Source organism: Pelmatolapia mariae, linkage group LG5 (genome assembly GCF_036321145.2).
Source record: "Pelmatolapia mariae isolate MD_Pm_ZW linkage group LG5, Pm_UMD_F_2, whole genome shotgun sequence".
Lineage (NCBI taxonomy): Eukaryota > Metazoa > Chordata > Actinopteri > Cichliformes > Cichlidae > Pelmatolapia > Pelmatolapia mariae.
Window position 1 is genome coordinate 25,272,904 of NC_086231.1, and position 26,619 is coordinate 25,299,522.

Consider the following 26,619-nt stretch of genomic DNA (forward strand, 5'->3'; position numbering starts at 1 on the left):
TCATGCTGGCTACATCCTCCTTCACAGTTTACCATCTTAAAGAAGCCATTATTATTCTTTTTTGATCTGGTGCAGTTGATGTTCATCCTTTTCTTTTAATTTCCAGGGCAGAAAAGAAGAAGACATGTTAAGGGGGAAAAAAAGAGATTAATTTTATCTTAATTTTAAGGCTGCTTTTATCCTCCTACAAGTTTACTTACAATTCACTCCCTTTTAAAGAACAGCTAAGCAATTGTGCATAGAATAAGCACAAGACAACATAATTTCATGTTATGATTTGCATCAGGACTGCCATCTTGGCAAATCAAATGAAGCAGGGCTTGAGAAAGAGGGAGTTACTATGAATTTGAAATGTATTGTATATTTGTGGCAAAAGCTCTAAATATAAAAAGAACATGAGGAGGTAAAACAAGGACAGTCAGTAAATGACACAGAAGGCTGTACATATTCTGTGTGAAATTATGTGGTACTGATGGCAATTAAGGTCACCCATCTCAGCCGTATGACTAGTACAAACAGGGATAAGTTTACATCAGCTAAAAGAAAAAGAAAACTATAGTCTGACATGCTCATCTAGACACCTCCACTGGTTTATTTAAAATACTTTGAATCTCTTATGCTGCCTGGGTTGTTTATTGAATGTGGTCTGTCTCCAAAGCAATAGTTGCAGTGTACATGCACAAATTCATAGCTTTGCCCTTTGCTAAACCACTACTTAGTCATAAGTACAAAAATATGGGTTTAACAGTGTAACATCAAACGTTTTTGTTGTAGCACAATTTCCGCTGGATTCCATAATCTTCATTTAATCTTGGTGTTGGGAACATCACAGGATACAAATCTTTTCCCTTTCTTTATGTCTCAGTTACACCTAACTACAAGGATCATTTAGATGAGTTCCCATCTATTTCCCTGTGAATGGCTGTTTGCACTCATAAAGAGGAAATGCCATCCCACAGAAGCGAGCAGTGAGTTTCGATGGACAAGAAGGATGCAGACGAGAAGCAGGCCAGAGAGTGAAAGGAGATGTGGGGGTATTGGAGCAATAAGAGATAAAGACATATACAGCAAGTAGAGGAGGGGTGACCTCTTTGTCAATGTGACTCTGTGTCTCACAATGGCCCACTGTACCCTGCTTGCTGTTTTGGAAATGAGGAAGAAATAAATACTATGAGGAGCGGGCACACAGCACTGTCCCAAAGACGGCGATCAACGCAAACAGCCTGTTTTTGTCATTTAAAAGGCTGACTAAAAATACACACAGTCATAAGCCACTTCAACTACTGGCTAAATATAAATACATGTCTCATCTTTGACAGGCCCTCATCTTGAGAAGGATCAGGGGGGAAAAAGCAATTTTCTATTCGTGTTGGAATCACATTTAGAGTATGATTTATTTCTGCTGGTCCTGCTTTACTCTCATTTTAAAATCAAGGAGCTCATTTGGCTATTATCTGTTGTTGTATGCATACACACACTGATGACTAAGTTTGTCTACTGATCGGTTAGGGATAATATATTAACTAGGGCAGCTATTAACTGGTATATCTGACTATATGTTGCTTCATTATTAAACCTCCTAGAAATTCATAAAAATATATATCCCAAGGGCCTCAAGTCTTTGCTAACAATCCAACAGCCAAAAATATTCAAAATATGAAAAACAAAAACTTTTAATCAATTCCTTAATACAGAGATAGAAACCGAGAAACAAATTGATTATAAAGCGTATAAGCAGCTTCTTTTGCACCGTTGGCACTGTTCTCTCCACAACTGCATAACTCTCATTTTAGAAATAATTGCTTGAAATTAAATGAAATTACAAAAAAAAGGCAAAAGCAAAATGTACTGAAAGACTGGAGCTCGGAGGTCAGACATACAGTGGCAGTGGAGGATGAGCAAGAGAAGAGGCCCGCAGTAATTATGCGCAGTACCACAAACTGACTCTAGCATGTCATTTTAACTGGGTGGTGAAAGCTGCAAAATAAAGACATTACCCCAATTTTGGATGAGAGGCTAGGGAGGTTCCCCGTCTTTTAACCCAAAAGACCAGCTGAGGGAGAACAAGTGCTACTTAGCATGCAGTGGAGCAATGACTCATCTTTTCCTCCTTTGATTTATTCACATTATGGCTGAAATGACACGCATGTTTCTCATAATCCAGAGACTGATGCTATAACTGGTCCCAGGTTAGACCAGCACTGTCTGCAAAATGCTTAATGCTTCGCAATTGAGCAGCTCATCAATTCTTAAGATAAATGGTCTAGAACTGTGAGTGGTCTGGTCTGAATTAGCATCAATGTGCCCGAAAAAAATAAAATAAATTAATTTTAAAAAATGAATCACATCTTGCAATAAAACAGAGTATCCTTATTTGCCTTAACAAATGAAAAATCATTTAATTAAATGTTAATTAATGAACACCTGGCAGGATTTTAACTCTGAGGACTTGGAGGAATATCCCACCAAAGTCTGCATAATTTCTTCAGAAAATGGCAACAACCACATCACATTTATTAGTGCAAAGTGTTTGCACCACACACATCCTTGTGTCCCAAATGGCCACCTCTATAACTGCACCTTCTAACAGGTTGACATTTGATGTCAATCAATGCAAAAATTATGTCTTGAATACAGATGGTGTTAATCTGAGGAACACAGAGAGCAGACATCTTAAGAGCTAGTATATGACATGCAGTAACACAATAAACATGAAGGATTATTAATATAGTAATGCACCACTTTGTGTACCCCTGTGTGATTCTAGGTATCTGTAACTGTGTATTTCTGCTACACTTACTGGATCTACAGGGAGTGTGAGCTGCTGTGAAATATTCATACAGGGATAAGTGCCAATGTGGACCATGGCAAGAGTCCAAAATCACTCATAAGATAACTTATTTCCCTCTGTTCTTCTTGCCATTGAATTTCCAGCTGCATCACAAGTATGTGATTACCAAACAGGAAAGTGGTCATTGGTTTTCATTGTCAGGTGCCCTTGTTACTTACAGAAGAAAAATAAATGAGACTTCAGCTGTGAAAAAGATTTGGAACACAGCCCAGATGTTAGATTAACTTTCATCTCAGTCAATATCAAGTGATTATAAAACACACCCTCAACCCACGCCCACCATCTAACAAACCTAATTAAGTGGTGCCATTAGAGCCTGGACGCTGAAATGAACCGTGATTGAGGACAGGGCAGGATATAACAAAGCGAGTAACAGGGAGGACCCAGACAGCGTTTTCAAGAAGGGATCATTTTAAGTGCACCCAGATATACAGAAGAGAGAGGGGAAAGCGGGAAATAAAAATCTCTGGCATCACGTCCCAAGAATGTCAGCAATGAACTTACAGACCACATCCCAACACATAAGAGTCAGAGTCAGAATCACATCCAGACCTATAACAGTACTGGAAGAAAGAGAGAGATTGCTATGGAGCGTGTGAGGGTGTAAGCTAGAGAAGGAGGACCTGCACCACAGTCCAATGTGCATGCTCCATCTACATCACATGACGCAATCCCACAAATGAATCTGAAATTGTTCTCTTCTGCCAAAAGTTTTTCTTAAAGGGAAAAAAAACCCAGACAGTTAAAGAGAAACCAATGGGGGGGGGGGGACGACAAAGATGAGTTTTTGAGGGAGTTAGAGAGAAAAGGGAGAAAATATAGGCGATGGGTTTTACTGCATACTTCAGGCTGGCTCACTACGAGTACTTAACACATCAAACAAACTAGATCTGGAATGACCCTGGCTACAGAGGACTGTTCTACAATGGAAATACACAGCTTTGTGGCTCATGCTTAGAAAGGTATATAGAGTAAAGCCAACAATACCATTTGGGGGGGGGGGGGGGGGGGGGGGGGGGGGGGGAACGATGAAAAAAGGAAACTGAAGGAACAAGGAAGGTGGGTCTGAAAATAACACAATCTGGGATTAGTGAGGGGAAAATGTTCAATTGAGATATGACTGGCTTATATATATATATATATATATATATATATATATATATATATATATATATATATATATATATATATATATATATATATATATATATATATATTGTTAAAAACTTTTAAGTTGGGAAAAAAATGAATAAATAAATGCAGGAAACTGTGTAGAGAAAACAATAGAAAAAACAAAACAAAAAACGGACAACATAGACCTAACAACAACAACAAAGCAGACAAACAGAGTCTGTAATGCAGCTAAACAACCGGCTGAGCAGACTAGTCCAGTCCTGTCTCTTCACTTTGCCTCTCTCTCATTCTTCCTCCTGCAGCCTCCATGGGACGATCTCATGCTCTTTTCCTACAATCGCAGGGAGCATGTTACAGCCGCAGTAATAGCACATGACAAGGTGACCTGTGCCCCACACAGGATGGGCTAAACTGGGGTTGGAAAGGGTGGGGGGTCCCATGTCCCGTGTCCAGCCCTATGGTCTCTGTAACCCCCTCCCCACCTCACGCTCCCCCAACACCCAGGCCCCTCTGCTGGCCAGCAACGGGGGAGAGAGAGAGAGCGAGAGCAAGAGAGCGAGAGAGAGCTGCAGTGACGGCAGGCTGCCCCCCTTATGCTGGGCCCCTTGCTGGACTCTGGAGGGGAAAGAGACGAGGCAAGGAGAGGCCCACTCAAACACACACCAAAAGTCTTGTTTATGTCTATGTTGAATTTGACAGAAAAATGCACATTCTCTAGCATACGGAGTCGCACACGCAGAAAATCCAACTGGACAGAACCGGACACACTACAGACATGTGGGTGAGGTGGATGCAAAAACACTTAGCCGACATGTCAGGTTATATAACCACCATAAAATGCTCTCTCTCATTCAGGAAAAAGTCCTATTAAAAAACATAAACTTAAAGAATTCACTGTTTGTATTTCTATAAAGAAGTCAGATTTTGAGAGGTGAAGAAATGTACAATACCATTAAAATTTTGTACTTTACCTATTTATATACTAAAATAAACAGGGTGGAAAAAAAAACACTACACGCAAACTGCCCCAGTTAAAAACAATGACACGGTTTGCTTTCCAGGAAGAAATCATTTCAGCATGACATGCTCCATATACATCATGTTACCTGTGTGATGCTTCTGGCCTAGAAAGCATCAACCACAAGATGTAAAAGAGGACCCAAAGACATTAGTGGGAACTTAACACTTCATTAGTCTTACAGGCAACAGAACATAAGTGTCAAAAAGCGTGCATGCGCAGAGGTACATATAAGTGGGTCTTTACAGCCAAGCACAGCAGCTTCTCTCTTTCTATAGGGTCACATGTAAGAGGAAGCAACCAATTACCGTAGTCATGAAACAGAGGAGGGGGCTGGGGTATTTCAGTATGTAGGAGACCTAATGGGTTGTGCTATCAGCACAGCATACCCCTCCATAAACAACCTGCTACCTGTTACTGTAAATAATGACACAAACCAGGCCCTTTTCGTAGCTTCCCACGAACCGTCTGTGCTCAGTCCTACAACAAAAATGATTTACGTCACCGAGCCTAGTTTGTCTTGATTTAGGTTGAGTTCAGGCCCTGACCCAAATAATACCGGTTCTTGAGTAAATTTCCAAGTTGTTTGAATTCAGAACATCATTAATCATATGTTAGTTAAGACACTAGAAAGAGACAGACCATTTATTTCACAATGCGAGTTGTGTACGCTGATACATTAACAGGTTGCTTTATTAGAGACTCAATAGAAATCCAGTCTAATCCAAAAACACTAATTTTACAACCTTCTGAGTTTCTGTTGACATCAAAAGGCTGACAGTTTCTATTTTAGGTTTACTATTGAAGTCATACATATTGTGGAAATAAAATCCACCCCGATTTCTATAATTATTTTATTAGTCCTTTATTTTAGCTTCATAACTTTTGCACTGTCCACTTCCTGCTGTGACAAAACAAATTTCCCACGTGTGGGACTAATAAAGGTTATCTTATCTTATCTTATCTTATCTTATTTATCCAGGTTAAAATTTCACTGAGATTAAAAACTTATTTCCAAGAGAGACCTGGCATCATAATAAACATAATAAAGTAGAATCATCACCTTGGACAAAATTTACAAAAACTGAAACTTTGTAAATGTCTAAGAGCTGGTGTATTGGCCTGGAATAGAATTTACAGCTATATGTAATAAAGTGAACAAGTGTGTATCTCCCATTTTTTCATCAAAAATGGATAGCTGTGAGCCCACTGGGAAAACAAGCAGTATATATACCCCTTGCTATTAGTTTTACCTGGACCCATAAGTTAGTTAAATGAAGAACAGGGGTAGGCAACCTGTGAGCAGCAGGTTGTTAAAATTTCAGACTTGAAAGAGACAGGAGGCTTGTGTTAATTAATGGTGTCATTATTCTTAAATGGCTCCATTCCCCATTACTATTAATGTGAGTGCTTAAGGTGTAGTAGTATAAATAATTCCAGCCAAGCAGAAAGCAGTATGTGTTGTGTTGTGTTACAGTGAAAGGGATTCTGCTCCCATGCTCACATAACTGTAGTAGCACAGGAAAACTATAGCTGTAAGCTACGTGACAGGAAAGCTGAATTGTACACCAAGTACATCAAGTCACTGCAGCTTCTCAGTATCTTATCATGTTCTTATTGAGCCAATAAAATGTCAGCTGATATCACTTTGTTATTAAAGGTGAATAAGCAAGCAGCAATTTAATATTAATATTTTCACTCTGTAAAAGTTTTTATGGGGACATATAACAATAAATTTTAAGTAACCCTGATATTCACTTTTGCATATAAACACACCTTAGTTTTGGGACTGTGACTGATTTAGGTAACTTTTTAAAATTTGAATATACGACTTTCCAAAATTTTAAAACTACTGACGCTTTCACTGAAAATTAATTTAACTTGTCATGGGGTAATTAATTTATAATCACTCGGGTCCAAGTTTTAAAAAACATCTAGACACTATGGGAAAATTTGCGTATGAACAAAGTTGCATAATTTCTTAGTGTACCAATATACTATTGCACATTGCAAAGTATGATTTAAAAAACAAAAGAGAAAGAAAAGTCTCACCTGACGCTTTAGCATGTCCTTGCACAATAGGTAAGACGTGAAACCCTTCTTCAATTTATCCCAAGTTCTTAATCCTGTTTAACAGAAAAGCAAAAAAAGTGCAAGACGCAAGTCACTGAGTGGCCCTTTTCCAACGGTACCTGACCTGCAGTTACTCTTGTTTATGTAACGCTGAACTATTTTCAACAGCAACGTACATACTCCGGGGTAATCATATAGCGTTGAGTGCGGGAACAAACACCGTGATAGAGCCACAGAGTGAAACTGCGCTAAATCAGTTTCTTCTAAAGTCTCGAGCGACTGAAATCACAACAACTCAACTCTCGACCTTAACATTCCTCCTGTGTGTGCGAGTTTCATACCTCAGCTCAACTTTTCCCCATCAAGACCGAGTTGTTTTTAATCCTCTTTAGTCGTCGTTCGTCGTAGTCGTCGTCTTCATGCTCTTGCAAAGTATGTCCCCTCCATGTTGACGAGAGGCAGGTTAGCTTAGAAAGGGAAGACGAGCGCGCGACACCAAACTCAGAAACGTGTGGAGACTTCGGGGAGAAAACGTTCAACTCGTACGCCCTTCCAGACGTTGGCTCACACAGCAGCCGCGGTAGTAGCTAACGTTAGCGTGGCTAGCTTGGCTGCTTTAACCCTAAAACGCGGCACCAAGTTCAGCCAGCCCATTAACCGTTCTGCAGCCGAGCGCAACGAACGAGCCGCGGGGGAAACGGTTAACACGCAACTGGGTATCACTCAACAGGCAAATGCACGTGCCAAAATGATAATAACGCAATAACAGCGACGATACTCCGACGAGATTTAGGCTATCCCTCCTTCTTCAGGACCCAAATAGATGGCCATTACTTTTTTTTCTTTTTTTGTTATGCACCGCCCCCTCCCTAGGACCTCTACGGGAAAGAGGGATTTCCCCCCCAGCCCCTACGGCAACCAATCACGCTTGGGCTTGATGTGTCTCCTCCGTTGTGGTTGGCCACGCGTCTCTCAAGCTCTAATCTGTTCGGTCGGCTCCGGTGCCAATAACTCGGAGTTCCGTCCCCCTCAAACAGGGGTGTGTCGTGACGTCAAAGGTAACGAAGAGGTAAACAACTTTGACCGCGTGAGGTTTAAAGCGACACCGTTTGTCTGTGATCTCTGATTCAACGGAGACCCGGTGTGGGGATTACCGTGCTAACATTAGACACGGTATGTCGTCCCAATAGTAGGAAAATCGCCTCTCCCGGGCCGTGTTTTTTTCACCTACACAGGAATGTCTTTGTTTGCAGCTACGTGCAATATGAACAATATTGATTAAAAACGTAAATATTGCCACAACACCCTCGCAAACAATAACACACATCTGAAACAATAACAAGAGATCAGTCTGGCTCTAAATCTTTTATTTTATGAATTTAACCTCGCGATTTTTTTTGACACTTCGCAGATGTGTGCAATGAGGCGTGCGTATCGGAGGGGTGTGTCTACTCTGCAGTACGCTGGTAGGCTGGAGACGCAACGTCGCTGCATGGCGATGTTGCCATACATTTACAATACACCAGCGGTGGCCGAGTGTGCTAAAAAAAAAACAACAAAAAAAAAAAACCAAACAAAAAAACCCCCAGACGATTACACACCTCCACTACACGCTTTCACAAGCAAAATACGGTCAGTATCTTGTGCTCTGGTGCATTTATTTATTTTGCATTCATTTGTTTATTTTGTCTTAATTTGAATGACGTTTCTTCGGAAACCGGCTTTGTGCGTAAATAATGTCTGGGATGTAGTTAAAATGGTGGTGTGTGTGTGTGTGGTATTAGGGCCAGCGGTGGGGGGCCTGAGTGAAGGTCAGAGGTGTGTCTGTAATGTAAACACCATAAAGGTCTTAGATGTGGAGGGGAGAGGGAAAAAGAGAGGCGGCCTATCCGGTCCCAAGTATCCTTTTCCAACTAATTGTAAAAACAAGCAGTAGATCTGTGCCAACTGCAAAAAGAATGTCGATCTCAGTGCGGCTTTGAATATGATATTTTGTAAGCTCCTGTTCAAGTCGTGAAGTGTAATTTTTGCCGTTTTACAAGGCCTGTGTTTTACTGTAAAAAATAATACCGCTTTAGGATATATTGTACATGAGCTTTACCATTTTATATATTACTTGTTTGTGCTACCTTGAAATGATAATACAGGCACACACACACACACACACACACACACACACACACACACACACACACACACACACACACACACACACATATATAGGCCTATCTTACAAAGTACATGGACATGTTGCATAGCCACCTCTGTTCATCAGATTGTATCACGTACTTTGCTGCCTCACAAGCCTTCCAATTATCTCTGCATTGATCTAACAGTGCTCGAGCCACAGTATATTGTGCACTGCTGTTCTGTTTTCTAAATCCCCTGCGAGTATAGCTTTGGCTCTAAAACAGCAAGAATTTTTTTGCAACAACCATTCCCTAAATATTCTGGTCCATTCCTTGTCTGAGGGTTTTTACATTTGGTACCCCCTGTTTGGCAAGGATTAGGCACAGACCACTAAATAATTTGACTTGAACCATAAAACCCAAAGGTATGTGCAGAGTTCATTGTCGACTACAGATGTTTTTGTGCCAGGTTTTCTATCTGCACCGCAGAACTAGCATATCCAGAGCCCGCCAGCACCTTAGATATGTGTCATAAGCTTATTAGGTGTTGATTCATGTGCAGTAACTGGTAGTAAAGTGTGTGGGTGTTAGGTTAATGCTCATGGAGAGTTGATCCTTGTCCTGTGGCTTGGGCTGTTTCCAAGTCTGGCACCAGCACTGGATCAAGCCATTCTGCTGCAAGGGGTTTATTTGGCTCCACAGCACCCATGTCAGACATGTATCCTGGCCCAGCCATTTTGTGTCCTCAAATGCTCCGGCCCTTCTCCGTGAGCTGGCTTGCTGTTTGGAAACCAGGAGAGTGGAAATAATAAATCAGAAACACTGACCCACTAAAACTATGGGAATAGTTTTCGTGGCACTAGTGCAGACACATAAATAACTTTCATAGTAACAGAGCTTAAACTGAAATATGCTCTAAGGACAGCTCGATTTCACTTTTGGCTATTATGCCAGGACACCAGCTGATCACACAGCCAAACTGCAATGGGGCTTTATGTGCACTTTGTGTATTATAATGCATTATGATATTTTAATTATAGCCACAAGTAAAATAATTTGCTGAAGTGACAAACTTTACAGAGCAACTGCAAATCTATTGTTCAAAATAGTGCTGATGCACTGAAAGTGGAAAATTAATAAATTACAGAGGACGTTTGAGGGACAGGCTCAGAGGTCTGACAGCAATTGCAGAGCCTCCAAGGAAAGCCCAGCAATGCCAAATGTGTCTGCCTTTCTCCCAAACAAACACATTCTACATGTCTTTTGAGAAGAAGAAGAAATAGTATATCTAACAGTACTCAATTATCCAGAGTGATCAAGAGTGGCCTTGGGTCCACCAGATCATGTAAAGTACCTGAGAGCTTTTGGAGCTAGATTGTGAAATCACGTGTTGATCAGCTAGTAGATGTCCTGCTGTGCAATGCAGCATGCATCCATGTTATGCCTATGAAACTCAGGATATCCTGCTTGAGGCACTGCCACCCTGTTCCACTTACATCTGTCATCATCGCATGCCTCGGGCTGCTGGTCAGAGCCCTCATGGGCTCACTTCCCCCAGGCAGTGTAGACGGTCGGCACTTTAGACAAGCAGCAGATCAGCTGAGGGTGCCAGCACTTTAACCCCACAATGCACTGTCTCTCAGAGAGAAAAGCAACAAACTGTAAGTGAGAAGATTGTTGATTACAACAAAGCATTCATTATAATTCCCCTCATCCACAGGGGACCGTGTCTGAGCACCATTATGTGCAAGTGAATCCTATACTTGGTGACAGGCAGGCTACTGGTGGTGAAAATGGGCACTTCCTCCACTGTTGTTCTCAGCAGTGCATGCTAACACCTACGGCAGTTCTCAGTGATCACACATATCTGTGGCAGAGCCTCATGTTTAGCGGTCTGAGAAAGAACAGCCGCCACAGTTCTCACTGAAGAAGAAAAAAGTCTAAATATTTCTGCACTTCAGCAACAGTCTAGTTTTTGAGAAAAAAAAAACCACAAAACACATATCTGGATGCAGAAATCACAAACATAAATCTGACAGTTTTGGATAAAAATATAGTCGTGTTATGAAAAAAAAAATACATTTTTATGTAGAGATGTAAATCCATCCACATATTTCTTGTGATATGGTTTCAAGTGACGAGAGTGGAAGTAAATGCGGCCATTGCCAGGAAAGAAGAGCCCCTTAATATGGTGACAGGGGAAGATGAAAGGCATGATGCTGGGATTCAGGAAGCAGCAAGGACAAGGAGGAAACAACATGATCAATATGTGTGACGTGGAGTCAGCACTTTTCGGTTCCTTTGGCTCAGTATTACTGAGTAATGTAAACATCAAATTCAACATGGCTCTGAACATCCTCAGAACCTTTGAATCTGCTTGAATGAGAGTAACTGCAGCAGCTGCATCACTGCATGGTGTCCAGGCTGCGCCATGCTGAACTGTAAAACTATACAGCAGGTGATGTAAACAGCACTGTTTTTCAGCTGCAATAAATGTCCATCCCTCTAGGACATTTACCACAGGAGATGCGTGAAGGAGAGCAATAAAGTTGGACAGGACCAAAAACAACCCAGTTCTCAACTTAGCTTTCTTCTTCTTCTTCCTTCTTCTTTTTTTTTTAATTTAAATTGCTGCTAGAATTTAATTTGCAGAGCTAGCAGGTTCAGAACAGTATAACCATCAGTAACTGAATATCGCCTTTGCCCATTCCACCTTCAGTACCTGTACTACTATATACTAATTTTAATGTACCTTTATTTGTATGGTCTGTTGAAGTCAACAAAACAAATGCAGTTCTTATTATATGTGACTTAGACTTTAGTGATCTTTAGTCTGCATTCACTCTCTCACTTTATAAATTCCTTTGTCATCTTCATTTTTTTAAATGTATTTTATAAATGTATTTTTTAAAATAATTACTCGGGGTTGGGCATTAGGACATGGAAGCTGTTCCTGGACTTTATAAGCCACGCACACGCAAACACACATTGAAGACAGTTACGTGAGTTGTTACATGATCCGCTTCTTGACTATAAGGGTGCGGCGAGACCAAGCATGTTTTTATTCACAAAAAAATCTTAAAGAGAAATCCTAAACCTCGACTTGTACTGTTTTCCCTTCAGAACCTCGCCAGGAGCAGCAATGTGGAGATCCAGTTGCTTATTAAAGTTCCTCTAGTTCCCTCTTCTGGAAGAATCAGGAAGGACATGTCTACTCGTCACACATGGGTCCCTGTGATATAACAATGCAACAGTACTAAAGCCCACAGGGTTAGATTGCTTCAGAATAGCATAGAGCTATTCAGCCATAAATCCCTGCGTGCCTGCCAGAAAAATGCACTTTTATGCAGTAGTTGAGCTTATTCCAGCAATCATAACAAAGAAAAGCCTTTGTTGTTTCAAAGAAACGAACGGAAAAAAATACACAAGCATAAGCAACTTATGGCTCTCAACCCTTTCAGGTGATTTAAAATTTGAATATTGGACACAGAACCTGCTAAACAACTGGGCTTGATAAATACATAGGTGTGCGGTTATTAAGTACCCTGGAACACCTAATGTAGTTTCTGTGTCGTTATGTTTATTACACAAACCCTTACCTCAGTACACTATGTCCATGGCGCTTCTAGTTTCGATTTGACTTGATGGCTTGCGACTTATTTTCTTGGATTAACAATTTCAAATGTATGTAATATTTCTCACCTATAATGCTATTGGTTAAAAATAAAGCTTCACTTTTAACATGCATAAAGCTGCACGGTATATTAGTTTATAAATTTAACTGAATCCACACTTAGCGCTAATGAAATTTGGAACCTTTATTTTGAAAACGACGCTTTTATTTTGTCAAGTCGTATCGGATAACGAGTAGCTAGATTCTAAAGTAATTATCCCGTACGATACAGGATTGTATTGATTTTATCAAACGTGTCGGTTAGGCAGACGTGGTGGACAGTTTTCATCTTTACATTGATGCTTCGAATATAACGAATTAGCTTTTGTTTCTTATTCCGACACGGTCAAGTCTCTGAAGCTATGATTGTTAGCTTGGTTAGCTTTATATATACGTATATATGTGTGTAACCAGCAGTGTCCGAACACCAGGTAGTTGCAGCGAAAAGCCCAACGTTAGGCAAGATATAACCGGAGAACTAATGTGCTTAATCCTAAACGACAGGTTAACATCGTAATTATTATCAGTGCTTAAATTGGAGGAGAGTACGGTGAAACATATATACGTGTACTTGAAGCCGTATATGCGCAGCGTTAACGTAACCGGTCCCATGGTGTAATGGTTAGCACTCTGGACTTTGAATCCAGCGATCCGAGTTCAAATCTCGGTGGGACCTCATCCTTTTAATCGATGCGTTGTGATTCCTGTCGTGCCTAAATTATGCGTTCAAAGGCTGACATGTACCAAATCAAACCGGCAGCCAGATGTTTGCAATTAGACGTCATAACTAAACTATCACCTGTTCTTTGTAATTAACACAGAGAAGATGATCCTTTAAACTGAAATTGTCTCAAGATGTGCGTAACTTATAACTTTAATTATGAAGACACTACTTGGTTTCAGAACACTTGCTTTAATGTTCTTGTCAAATATGACATACATTATTCTTTTCACCACCTCAGACACCTAAAATATATTACTTCTTTTACATAAAAATCCAATATGAAAAATAATAATTGTGCTGAAGTCACCTAGATACTGTTTCAGTGTACAGAAAAAACACAAATAGCAAAATGAAAAATATATTTCAAAAAAGAAAAAGCAACAGTTCAAAATATCACAATAGTCTTTGGTTTTAAGTGAAACAGTTCACTCATGAAGTGATTATTAACTAAAAACTTCTCTATGCGCTTTTATTATGATATTACCAACATAAGAAAAGTTGTTCATATTCATGTAATGCTTATGACCTCTTAACTTACTGCATATTTGTTAAAATCTATTTTAAGATTAAATTTTACATTACAAATTTTTTTGCTAGATAGTCTGCATTTTAAATTCTGGTTAACATAATGCTCTATTGTAGTTAGACCTTTATTAGTATTCATGCTGTGAGGACAAAACTGATAATGTTTCACATTTATATGTAATGAGTGAGTTAAACTGCAGCCACACCTTTGCCTTAGATCATCAGAATACACACTTTCATGAATTCACTTGCTTTACTCTTTCCAGCGTTTCATAAGTGCAACTATGCCAGTTTACCCTTTAACACATGACTCTTACTTCCTGCCACATTCTGAACCCTTTTTCTTCAGCTTTTGATACTGATGTATGGAAAATGTTAGGAAAATAACATGGATGCTTGCTCATGCAGTTTCAAAAGTTTGTTCATCATGTGAACAGTTTGAAAAATGATAACAAATAAATGATTTTAATAACAATAATAAAAATAAAAGATACAAACACAAAACAAATTAAATCTCTTTTTCAGTCTTATTCAGCAAATATCACCAAGTTTAGGTCAATCTTTGGCTATTCCTCTAAATAATACTTTGACCTACAGAGCAGTGATTTGTCAGAATTAGATTCTCTTATAAAAACAGTCATACAGCCAAGCACAGTGATGCAAATTGTATAAACGCAAACAAAAATGGTATATACACACACTTCATGAGAAAATATGTCAAAAACCACTTTAATGTCTTCCCCAGATCCATAACAGTCCAGAGAGGGGTTTTTTTTCCAAAAAATTCTCAATTTTTCTCATCTCCGTAGCTGTGGTCCCAGCATGACTTTGTTGATAAAGTTGACGATTGCTACAGCTGGTTGCTCGGGGTCCATCTCTGCAAACAGGTGACACACGTTCTCTGTAGCAGTGCCTGTCCGTCTCGCCACAAAGCCAAACATCCTGCACCAGAAGGCAGACACAAGAGGTCAAAAGAAAAAGCAAACCCCATTTAACACTGACGGAAAGTCAGTTTTCTTTCTAAAAGCAAGTAGCAAATCCAATGGTGATCAATTGCCATGCAAAGAAGCACATAGTGCCAGCTGGTAATGTCACTGATAAGGGAAAAACACTGCCACACAAGCACTTACTTGCTTGACGTGCTATCAGAATTAGTCCACCTGAAGCACGGGTACACAAATAGAGACAAAGTGACAAGGACACACAGACTGTTTTACTAGGCCAAAGAGTAGCAATATACATCCATTTCTCACATTAAAAAAGCCAATATGCAACTCACAAAGAGAACTTATATTAGAAAAATATAAGTCATTACAGCAGCGACAAACACACGTCTGTTCCCACCTTTACTAAAGATAATCAACAGTGACATAGAAACAAGGGTAGTTTTTTATTAACATGGATAAAACTGGTTTTAGTTTATCAGCGACCCACCTCTGATCATGAGGATCAAGACTGCTAAAGGTGACACTGTTGATTGGGTAGTGTCTCCTAAAAAATAGCCTGTGTAAACATACATAACATAAAGAGCCTTTGTCTGGCATGAAAGAAAGACTTAATACTTCCTATGATTGTTTAATACAATAACAAATACCACAAAATTTACGAATAATGCTCATTAAATGAAACTGACGCTCTTCCTAATATGTAACATTGTAGTGATTCATAAGTACCTTCTTTTGCTGTCGGTTAGTGTGATACCCTGAGAGGACACTTTGAAGTGGACCATGGTTGCCACTGGGCGTGGATTCAGAGACAAAGTGAACTTCGTTGCCTTAGAAACTGCTTCGGGCCCAGTTAACGACTCTGTTTCCACAGAGTTCAGGTAGAGGACGTTGCACGCTGGTTCATTAGGGAAATGACAAAGATTATTATTATTATTAATATTATTCTTACAGGTCAACGTTGTGAAAATATGGAGCTTGAGAAGTACCTGCTCCTTGTTTGAGGAGCTCAGCTGCAGTGCTGGTATTTGTTGCACTCTGCATTTCCTGAAGCTCCCCAACCAGATCTGAAACATGATGAATTATATTTAAGGCTGTAAAATGCCTCCTATTCATAGAGGAGCATTTAAATGTTCTCCCATAATAGATTTAGTTTTAAATCTAATTAAACAATTAATACCTTTTTCTGGGATGTGAAGAGGACATGGCAAAGAGATGGGAGTAATTGAATGCTGGTACACCAAGGCGGATAAACATCCTAAGACAAAAAAAAAAAAGGTAAGAAGATTGCAAATGTGACAGATTAGAAGGGATTAAAACACAGAAAATTGAGGACTTGGAATGTAGTAAATATTCAAAAACTGTATGATTGTAGATTAAAATGCTAAGTTTCTCACACAACACTGAAAATGTGAAATAAATGGCAGCATTTGCATCTACAGTGTAACTAACCAAAGTAGGACTCATTCTGACAGCCCTTGATCTTCACTCCCCGCGGCCCAGACTCGATCAGGAAGTGTCTCACCAGCTGTTCCAGAGGATCCCCTGGGAGACAGGAGATTGAAAAGGAAGGAAGGATGAAAAAGAGCTTGTTTTGCTGCCAAAACTCTTCTCTAAACATAAACAAAAATATAGCATAATGTAGCTGATATCTTTTATTTTGACCATATTATATTTATTATGTTCACCATGAACCATTTTAATACATTAACACACAGTATCACCATTACAAAATAATTTATTTGGCGTTTTTCAAAATGCAGCCATCAGTGTGTCTTTAGATGCTTTGGTAAATGTCCATTTCATTTCTTTCTTTCTTTCTTTCTGTGTTCCAGTTTGCATGCTTTATGGGCCCTTTATACCAGCCGTTTTCAACCTCACAAACAACACTGCATAGCAAAAGTGCCATACATTCTTTGGCGCAAGTGGTCATTTCGGCTGATTATGCACCTCTCAACTTTTGTAACTTCACCAAGGATCTGATTTATTTATTTATTTATTTTTACCAACAGTTTAACTATATATCAGTGCTGTACTGAAAACGTCCAGACATCTGTAGTTTGCATGGAAGACGCTGAAATGTATGCAAACACTTGCCAACTGCTTGCTGCAAACCATATGCAAACCAGACACATAAACTGTCAGCCTTCAGAGTAAACATTGTGCTTTCTGAAATGTATGGGTTGCAGTGGTAAGGCACAATTTTACTTTGAATGCAAAGGTTCTCTGTTTCCAGTTTGCGTTGCACTAATTCAAGTTTTACTGTCTCTTGTTGAGTAGTCAGTGAGTGATTGCAGACAAGTTGATACCTTCCATGCTGCAACTACTGTTTGCAGCAAACATTATTCTTTGTGGTTATTGCCTTGGTTACTAGCAGATTGCTGCTAACAAAGAGGTTTTAGCTGCAGCAACAAATTTTACCCAGCAGCAGCCAGCAACCTCCAGGAACTGCTTGTCAAATGGTTGGGCAATACACCGGTTCACTAGTGAGAGGTTGCCTGGGGGTCGCCAACCAGTCTCTAAGCCTGTGTGACTGAGGCATTATCAACAAGCTAAACTTATGATAGATACCTTTGCTCCCAGAGAAGTTGGCATTAGGAGGAGGGGTAGCCACCTTGAGGGCCAGGCCATAGGCACCCTGGAAGGAATTGCTATCTCTGATGAGGAAACTTCCTGGTTCCTTGTCCTTCAACACAGCTATGGCTATGGTAGAAACATTAGAGCTATGATGTAATGACCCAAAATAGACACACTGACCATAATACGAGTTAAATACGAACCATCCTGATGTATTAAGTGTTCCTGATACTACCAATTCATGTTTCATTAAAGCTCTCACCTTGGTCTCTGGTGATGCCTGGTTTGTACCAGTACTTGGAGCTGTCCTGGACAAACTTAGCATTGACCCTGATGTCTGGCTCCTCCCGGCAGCTGTGCTGTGCAGACCCCCTCCTCTGCTCTCCAACAGCAGGGGAGAAAGTAACATGATGTGTGGGGGAAGGAGCTGAGGAAGCCCGAATTAGAGAGTTGTGTCCATTTAGGGATCCTGCTGTTGTGGAAAAGCGTTTCTTCTCTGGGAGTGGTGGCTGGATGGCGGGGATAGTGACTGCAGTGTACCCAGTGTATGGAACGTGGGGGACATTTAGTAATGAGTAGTAATAGGATGCTGAGGGAAAGTTTGGTGTATGGTATCCATCAGGAACAGGTGAAGGTGGTTTGGTGTCAGCTGAGCTGTCTCTATCTGGAGTCAAGCTTTGTCCTGCTGTGTCTGTAGCAGATGAGGAGTGCAGAGGAGAAGACTGTAGCTCCGGGGAACCAATAGGAGAATTTGGGGAAGTGGTGGAAGGGCTAGAACTTAAACTAGTTGCTGGATTTATGGATACGCCTCTGCTGCTGTCTGATGGGCTATCATTAGGGAGGGCAGAACCATTGAGTTGCACTTGAACTGGGGTGATAATGACAGTTGCATAGCTTGAAGCAGATCCATGTGCATGTCCTGTTACCTTGACTGCTCCAAGCTTACCATCAGGACTGCTACTTTCAGAAGACTCACTTGATGTTTGCACGGGGTTGACAGGTATGATTGAACCTTGAGTTTGTGTTTCTGTTGGTTTCACATTTTTGTTACTTGCGCTGGACTCTTGAGGTGTTGATGTGTCTTGGCTTTGAGAAGGACTGTCAACATTTACACTAATGAAAAGACCACATATGATAATTTTCTTCATATCTTTATATGTAGCTGTGTTTTCCAGAATTGTGAGATGTCAGAAAGCAAAGTTTCACTCACCTGTCTTCTGTGTGTGTGGGGCTGCTGCTACCAATCAGTGTGTAGTCATGGTCAGAGTCTGGTCCAGGGGTGCTTGATTGTCCATTAGAATCAGACTTAGTTTCTGAATGTTGGGATATCTCATCTTCTGCATCTGTCTTGGCCTTTTCGACTTTGATAAGAGAGATTAAAATATATGAGATGAAAGTATAACATAAGAGAGTGATGATGATAAAAGAAGGGAAAAAAAGCATGTTAACCCATCCACTTAGTCCTTTCCTCTACCTTTGCGATGCTCATTGTGCATTTGGTCTCTGGATCCCAGTGGGGTTTCGGGCAGCTTTCCTTTTGCAGGTGATGGGCTATTAGCAGGTAGAGGGGAGGCTGATCCAGAGTGATATCCTGAGGCATAACCTCGGCTCTCATGGCTTTCAGCTGGAGATGACTGATAAGGTGAGCAGGGGCAGGAGTGGCGTGGCTGTAAGGGTGTGTGGTATCCACTGCTGGCTCCATCCCGTATATCTATTAGTGACTGGGGGATTGGGTAGTTCTGGTGAGGTGCAATGGCAAATCTAGGGTGCTCTAGATTTGGACCTCGGTCCAGTGAGGGTTGGTAGAGATGAAATACAGGCGTATTGGATTTGCACTGCCAAAATTCTGCCTCTCTTGCTATGTCCCATGGATTTTCAGTTTCCCATTGTGGAGGTACACCTGTTCCTTGAGACCAGTGTATTGTTTCTGATTGGTCTGGGTAAACTGAGTGTATTGTTTTAACTGAGGTTGATTGATGTTCACGTCTGCAGGAGCAGTCTTGCCAGGGACAACCAGAGGACTGTGCAGGGGAGCCAAAGAACATCTCTCTGTAAGGGCTTGATGGCTGCGGCTGGTTGGATAGATGAGACCCTGGGACGTGGCTGGAATAATGAAGAAGGTGACACTCTTCCCCAGTGCAGAGTCTGTTTGAGGCTGGCAGGGTGTGGCTGTGTGGGTGTGCATGATCGCGAGTGGAATAAGGGTAACATGGCCTATGGACAAAAGGTAGAGGTGGAGGGGGAGTTGAACGTTCCCATGGCAACTCTGGTAGAGGATGGGCACTGTGGCGATGACAGAGCTCCATATGAGCTGAGTGAGGATGAGGGGACACTGATTTGGATGGTAAAACTGGCAGAGTTTGACTTTTTGGATGATTTTTAATGCTTTTGCAACGTCCAAGACAGTGACTGTTGGGAAGACAGGGCTCTCTGTCCCTCTCCAACACCATGTCACCACACTTTATACTTGTTTGTCCGCAACACAAGTGCTCTCGCCTCAGCCCTCCAGGACCCAATGGGTCTGTATCATCTAATATAGCTGTTTCTCTGTCCCTTTCTTTTCCTCTTGTCTTCTCTTTTGTTTCATCTTGCCTATTACTTCTCCTCAATGGATAGTCAATATTATCTCTTTCATTAATAGATAGAGCGGTGTCAGCCAGGTGATCAGAGGGGACTGAGGAGTAGCTGGAATTTGAGGTGTAGGTGAGAGTCTTGGATTGGGTGGAAGTTTGAGTCTTCACTGTTGGGCTGGTAGTGAGGCAGCCATTGGTTGATGCTGGTGAGGCAGTTGCTCCTGGTCCACGTCGCTTCCTCACTTGAGCGTATAAACTTCCATCCAGAGGTCCCCTTGTATGAAAGATATCTAATAAAAACAAGATGGAAATCTGATTCCTCCTTCTTTATCTAAAGCTCATAGTCAAAATTTGAAGAAAGTTCACCTTCTTTCAATTCTAATGTTTCTTTCAGGATACAAGAAAAAGAATCCGGTCATTAGCAGGTCTAAAAAATAGGTAAATACAACCTCAGATGAACTACAGAATATGACATACTACACTGGGTCATTGTTTATCTGACCAATGCTGAGCTAAAATGCAGAAACAGTGTGTCAAAAAATAAGTATATTACTGTTTCTAGAGAAATTAAGGGGAAAATTAGTCCAAACCTCAATCCAGTTGAAATGCTGTGGTGAGAGCTTAAGAGAGTTGTGCATAAATGAATGTCTGCAAACGTCAACGAACTGAAGCAATGCTGTAAAAAAGAGTGAGCCAAAATTCCTCCACAACTATGTGACAGACTGATAAAGTCATACCAAAGATGATTACTGCATACTATCACTGCTAATTGTGGTTCTACAAGCTACTGAATCATGGAGTGTACTTAGTGTTTCATTGGACTGCATCTGCAGTTGATCTGAGGTTGTATTTATCTCATTTTAAGCCCTGGTAAGGACTAGATGATTTTTTATTAAATAAAACAGAAGACTTAACAGAATTTGACCAGAAGACTTAACAGATCTTAGATGTATATGTAAAGCATTTCTTACTTTCCATGCTGTCTTCATGATGCAGATTGAAATTCTCATAGGAGTCCCATCTGACAACAGGATCCGAGGTGTTATATTCCACTTTGATGGAGGTGTCATTCTGGTGGTATTCTTGACCTCAAACACAAAATTTTTATTTGAAACATATTTAAACATAGCTCATTACTAATATATTAGATTTTATTAGTATTTATGAGTGGCGTCCTGTATGTGTATTGTATTTACTTTATATAGCTATTGTATTAAGCCTGCTGGTATAGCAGAAGCTAAAATCAAGGAGTTTCATGCCATAGAATAGAACCATAAAGTGTTGAACTGAATTTAAAATGTGAAAGAAGAGACTGGGTGCGAGGAATGCATGAAATGATTCAAAGATATGCAGGTAACAGTGATATTTACCTTTTATTTTTTCTGGTCCATTAGCGAAGATAAACTCCACTGCAGCATCAGGGGGGAACCTGTCATCTACAGAAAGGCAAACATAAAGGAGTGACTAAAATATCCAGACTGTAACTACAGAGAGACACCAAAACAAAGTAAATAAATAAAGATACTTGTTTTTACTCTCAGCATAATGGAAATAAATAGGCCAAAAAAGGAAACAGAGCACGGCACATCATAGAAGTCTATCTAAAATTAGCTTGTTTTTTACTTTCATGCATAAGTGTGGATTTAATATTAGTTGTATATTTTATGCATGAGTCAGCATGTAGCACTTAGAGGTACTGTCCTTAGACTGCTGCTTAGTGAACCACGTTAAACCATTTCTGTTTCATCTAAGCTGACGCTGTCCTTTGCTATTTGTCTCTGAAGACAAACAAAACAATGGTCTGAGGAATAAGTGGGTCTTGAATAATACAGCCATGTAAACAATTTCAAGTTAGCAACAGAATTATACAGCAGAAAGTTTCCTTTTCGTAGTATTTTATGCTGTGAGGCAGAGTCTAAACAACCATGCTGCAGCGATTTAGTCTCTCCCCTTCAAGATGGGGTGGAGCCAAGGGATAGAAAGGGTGGCGACGATGACCACAGACTAAAGTTTTACAACCCCACACAGCAAGTAAACATCAAGTAAGCCTGCTGGGGGTGCTATGCACATAATTACAGGAATAGAGTTACAGACAGTAAATGCTTCTTTTCAGAACCATTTCTCTGTAGCTATTGTCTTTATATGTGCACATTTTAAAGAGCACAAGTCATTTCAACAGTAATTATGTCATGAGCTTTACTAACAGTTACAGAAGAAAAAGTTTGGCTAATGCTCCAGTTTATCTGGATATCTGTCCTGATATGACTGGTTAATGTGAAAGAAAGGATGCCACATCGTTGGATGGGAAGAAAATTATCACCATGTCAAAGACACCTCAAAAATCAAAGTGAAAAAAATAATGATGCAGCAGGCTAGTCCAATTTGTAGACATTCCATTGCAGCAACTCAAAATTGCAGTCAGTAGTTTGTATGAGGCTGGGCATTGTCGTGCACCAGGAGGAACCCAGGACCCAATGCACCAGCTTAGGGTCTGATAGTGGGTCTAAGGATAACATCCCGATACATAATAGCAGTCAGGTTGCTGTTGCCTAACCTGTAGAAGTGTGTGAGTCCCTTGATGGATATGCCTCCCCAGACCATCACTGACCCACCATCAAACTGGCCATTTTGAACAATGTTAAAGTTCTCCATGGCTTATCCGGGCTTTTTCACATCTGTCACATGGGCTCAGAGTAAACCTGCTCCCATCATCTCAAATGCCAGTGGGGCTCCAAGGTGCCAGGCAGTGAGCACAGGGCCACTAGAGGATGTCAGGGCCTCAGGCCACCCTCATGAAGTCTGTTTCTGATTGTTTGGTCAGAGAGATTCACGCCAGTGCTCATCCTGTTTCTCTTTGCAGAAAGGAGCAGATACTGGTCCTGCTGATGGGCTAAGCACCTTCTACAGCCCTGTCCAGTTCTCTTAGAGTAACTGCCAGTCTCCAGAAATGTAACTGGCCAAATCAATACTCCAGAAGTTTAACTGACTTGATGCTATACTCTGATTAAAAACACTCTGTTCTTTTCATTTTTGAGCAGTGTAGACATAAGGAATGATGACATACCTCTACATTGCTGTTATGTCTGCAAAACAAATGCTTAAAGGGAGTTACAGAAAAAGTGACTTTGTCTGAAACAACTGACTGTAGTTACCAGCATCAGTTTCTATGCCCAATTGTCTGACTCTTTTTTCTTGCCATTCCATGCTCCTCCAAACAACTGACAAACTTTGGGTTTGTAATTTTATACCTATGCAGGCTTGGTCGAGTTCACTCTTGCCAAACCACAGCTGGGCTCCATGAACAGTACAGGTGTGGAACTGGACTCTAAAGACCACCTCTCTTTCTGTTGCTCGTCTCCGCCAGTGGTAGCACTTTACCTATGGACAAAGATGCATATAAAAAAGCAGTGTACAACGATAGTCTCAAGATATTGATAGCAGCCCCTTACACTGAGGTAAATAAAATGCCTTCTTTTATTCCTGGGTTGCTAAGGACTTGAATATTTTTATCCTCTTGATGGGAGAAAATGAGCATGCAGTCTCCAGAAGATTTAACGCTTAAGTGGTTTAAAAATAATCAAGCACTGTTCAAAAGTAAAGTTACAAAAGTGCATCAGAGTCAGGAGGGAAAAAAGTGTTTTGTGTAGCCGTTTTGTTAAGCGTGGATAAAATCCTCTGACTACAGGATTTAGCTAAAAAAACACACGCAGAAGTGTTGCAGTTATTGCAGTGATGTACTGTACGTATTTGCGGATACGGAGAGGATATAAATCAAAGAAAGGTTGTAAATTAGTGACATACAGTTAATCAAATGCTATTTCTCACCATAATGTCCCCCTTCAATAGTAGTGCTGGCTCCATAGTCACGCACAGCTTTCTTGCCCTGGAGCTTTGTGGATCACTAGACACACACACACACACACACACACACACACACACACACACACACACACACACACACACACACACACACACACACACACACACACACACACACACACACACACAGGTATACGCACACAGAGTAGAAAAAAATGGACAGTCCATCTTAAAATACATAAAACAAGTCAAAACATGCCACAGTTGGGTAAACACTGGCAAACAGCGTAAGCTTTAACATAAGCAGAGTCCCAGCTCCACCTAAACACAGACAGAGTCAACATGTGTCAAAGAGACTGAGGGAAGGAAAGATGTCTGCCCGCAGGAGGTGAGCTGAAAACACACGCACATATAGCTGACCAGTTACTTACTAGACTCCTGAGGTATACACCAGTTGAAGAGACTGGTAGATTTTCAGGAAAGGATAAAAACCTGCAAATACAGAAATAAGTTTAGGGATAATAAAAAGGGTAAGAATTTGCAGACAGAGGCTTTATTGTTTTCTCCCCCCCCCCTTAACATTGTAAAACACTGACTGTTCCCACTTTCACACTCAAAATTACCATTTAAAAAAAAAGTGCAGCCTATAAAACTGACCTCCTCCTGCCTGGAAGTTTGGTAGTGAAGGAATGAGGATTTGGTGAAGGAACAGGGGATTGCTGTTCATTTTGATGGTACCTGACAACAAACCACCAAAGTAGTAGATGTATCTGTCAAAGATAGGTGAAGAAATGGTGTGATGACACAGTGACTGAGGTGATAACTACAACACAACAAGAAAAGATTAATGGCGGGGGGAGGAAATGGATGATATGCAGGGGATTGACACCTCTTCTGAGAGGGCTGCAGGGAAGAGGAGACTTTATCTTCACAGAACTTCCTCATGGCCAGTGTGGTGAGGGCCTGGTCGGCTCTGTGAACACAGGCAGAAGTGTATTAATTCTTTCATTATTTCTTGAGCTTGATGTTAATGAGGTGTATGCTAAGAGGAAGTCATGAAATCTGTTGGTGGCTTTATCTACAGATTTAAACAAATCCACAAAGATTGTTTTAGTGGCTTTTTTGGACATAAAGCAAGGGCTCATTTGTGCAAACAGTAGATCCTTACATATGCTGGCATATTGAGGCTAATAGTAGACTAATAATAAAAATGCAGATTACCCTGCTGATATCTTGCTGTAGTGCATATAGGCTGCCACAATGACCCCTGTTTTTCCTTTGTTCCCCTGTCAAAACAAAAATCAAAGGGATTATCAAATCAGTTTTACTGGTGTTATAACTTTTTAACTGCTAAGGAATCAGATGAGTATTCAGACTACACTGACTTTGCAGTGGAGGACCACTACATTGTTTGGGTCAGAAGTTAGCCACGTCTCCATGGCCTTACAAACAGCACAGATCCTGTCCAGGGGTGGAGCATGAAGATCGGGCCAGGCGTAGTCCTGCACCTGCATCGCAGAGGAAGATATTTCAAATACTAGTGGTTTTATGCTTTGTAAAGTATTTTCATTAACCCTAAATATACAGTGCATAAATGTACCTACAGTACATCACATACATTGCTCATGCATTTCGGTGATGTCTTAGTAGCCTGAGTTATGTGTCAGATGTGAGTGCCTGTACCTTTGGGTAGAGTCTGGTGATGTCATGTCTCTTCTCTGATAAATTTAGAAGCTGGGGGAAGGCAGAAGAAATTTACAAATCCAAAACGCCATTGCTTGAAACCAATATTAAACATTGTTATGCCAGTTTTTAATTTTATGTTTCTTATTGTTTCAGCCTTTCACACTGACCAGAAACTTATCTTGGTGCTTGGATTTCAGCATGGAGGCCACTTCCTGTAGGTTTCTGCGGTACTGCTGCTCCTCCAGGTCTGGCAGGAAGAAGACTGAGATGATCCTCTCTGTGATGTAGGTGAGGTCAAAGTCGTAGTGGCGCTCCATCACATGCTCCATCACTTGTTCCACGCTTTTACTTCTGGACATTGTGAAAATCCATTCTTTTAGTTCAGGCAGAGCAATAATTAATGTCCTTACTGTAGATTTTGCTGTTGTCTGTGTCTGTCTGTTATAAATGCACAAAAATGCCTTTTTTTCTTTGGTTTGAATGTGTTTGTGTTTTTGATCAGGCTTTGCAGTACCTTGGTATGGAGCCTCTCTTTTTCTGCGAAGTTGATTTAGTGGAAGTGTGCTGCGAGACAAACAGAAAAAGACCTCGGTGCTGCACTCACGTCACATGTCATAAAAATTTCTCTGTGACAAAAAACGTGTGACACCCCCCCCCCCCCCCAGAACCTACCACTTCTAGTGTTGAGGTGCAGCTGGGAGTCACCTGAAAGGAAAGAAAGCACGTGGTTGTTGCTTTGCAGCTTTAACAGACCCACACATATACATTGGGAGGAGTCAGCTCATGCCAAGTCATGTGTTTGGTTTAATGCTTTTGGTGCAGCTCCAGCAGTACAGATGAGGAGATGGAACGCTGTGGAATGAGGAGAGCTGATGAAGAGGATAGTAAAATTC

The 26,619-nt window shown here is 40.7% G+C and overlaps 2 protein-coding genes and 1 non-coding gene across 8 annotated transcripts in view; 1 reads left to right on the top strand and 2 right to left on the bottom strand.

Moving 5' to 3' along the window:
- LOC134627948 (vitamin D3 receptor B) overlaps positions 1-7,911 on the bottom strand; it is a 32,062-nt gene extending 24,151 nt beyond the window's left edge. The window contains exons 1-2 of the mRNA XM_063474449.1: positions 7,418-7,911; positions 7,056-7,129 (exon numbers count right to left, since the gene is read on the bottom strand). The gene's annotated coding sequence lies outside the window, so the exon portion shown is untranslated. The remainder of the gene's footprint in view (positions 1-7,055; positions 7,130-7,417) is intronic.
- Positions 7,912-13,482: 5,571 nt separating this feature from the next.
- Positions 13,483-13,554, top strand: trnaq-uug (transfer RNA glutamine (anticodon UUG)). The gene has a single exon. It is a non-coding gene; the product is annotated as a tRNA-Gln (tRNA).
- Positions 13,555-14,498: 944 nt separating this feature from the next.
- The window catches only part of LOC134627949 (tensin-2-like), a 29,030-nt gene continuing 16,909 nt past the window's right edge, over positions 14,499-26,619 (bottom strand). For 4 of the 6 annotated variants that reach the window (XM_063474453.1, XM_063474450.1, XM_063474454.1 and 1 more), the window contains 24 exons: positions 26,399-26,431; positions 26,241-26,290; positions 25,894-26,077; positions 25,724-25,774; positions 25,426-25,548; positions 25,262-25,326; positions 24,930-25,013; positions 24,698-24,810; positions 24,472-24,532; positions 24,047-24,122; positions 23,470-23,599; positions 21,592-21,657; positions 21,193-21,309; positions 19,123-20,511; positions 18,859-19,009; positions 17,911-18,761; positions 17,643-17,774; positions 16,524-16,616; positions 16,252-16,329; positions 16,061-16,138; positions 15,801-15,969; positions 15,562-15,630; positions 15,258-15,287; positions 14,499-15,069 (listed from right to left, as the gene is read on the bottom strand). In XM_063474453.1, coding sequence (XP_063330523.1) covers positions 14,925-15,069; positions 15,258-15,287; positions 15,562-15,630; positions 15,801-15,969; positions 16,061-16,138; positions 16,252-16,329; positions 16,524-16,616; positions 17,643-17,774; positions 17,911-18,761; positions 18,859-19,009; positions 19,123-20,511; positions 21,193-21,309; positions 21,592-21,657; positions 23,470-23,599; positions 24,047-24,122; positions 24,472-24,532; positions 24,698-24,810; positions 24,930-25,013; positions 25,262-25,326; positions 25,426-25,548; positions 25,724-25,774; positions 25,894-26,077; positions 26,241-26,290; positions 26,399-26,431 — 4,338 coding nt within the window. In that variant the 3' untranslated portion in view covers positions 14,499-14,924. The remainder of the gene's footprint in view (positions 15,070-15,257; positions 15,288-15,561; positions 15,631-15,800; positions 15,970-16,060; positions 16,139-16,251; positions 16,330-16,523; positions 16,617-17,642; positions 17,775-17,910; positions 18,762-18,858; positions 19,010-19,122; positions 20,512-21,192; positions 21,310-21,591; positions 21,658-23,469; positions 23,600-24,046; positions 24,123-24,471; positions 24,533-24,697; positions 24,811-24,929; positions 25,014-25,261; positions 25,327-25,425; positions 25,549-25,723; positions 25,775-25,893; positions 26,078-26,240; positions 26,291-26,398; positions 26,432-26,619) is intronic. The other 2 variants (XM_063474451.1, XM_063474452.1) reach the window with 2 other exon arrangements.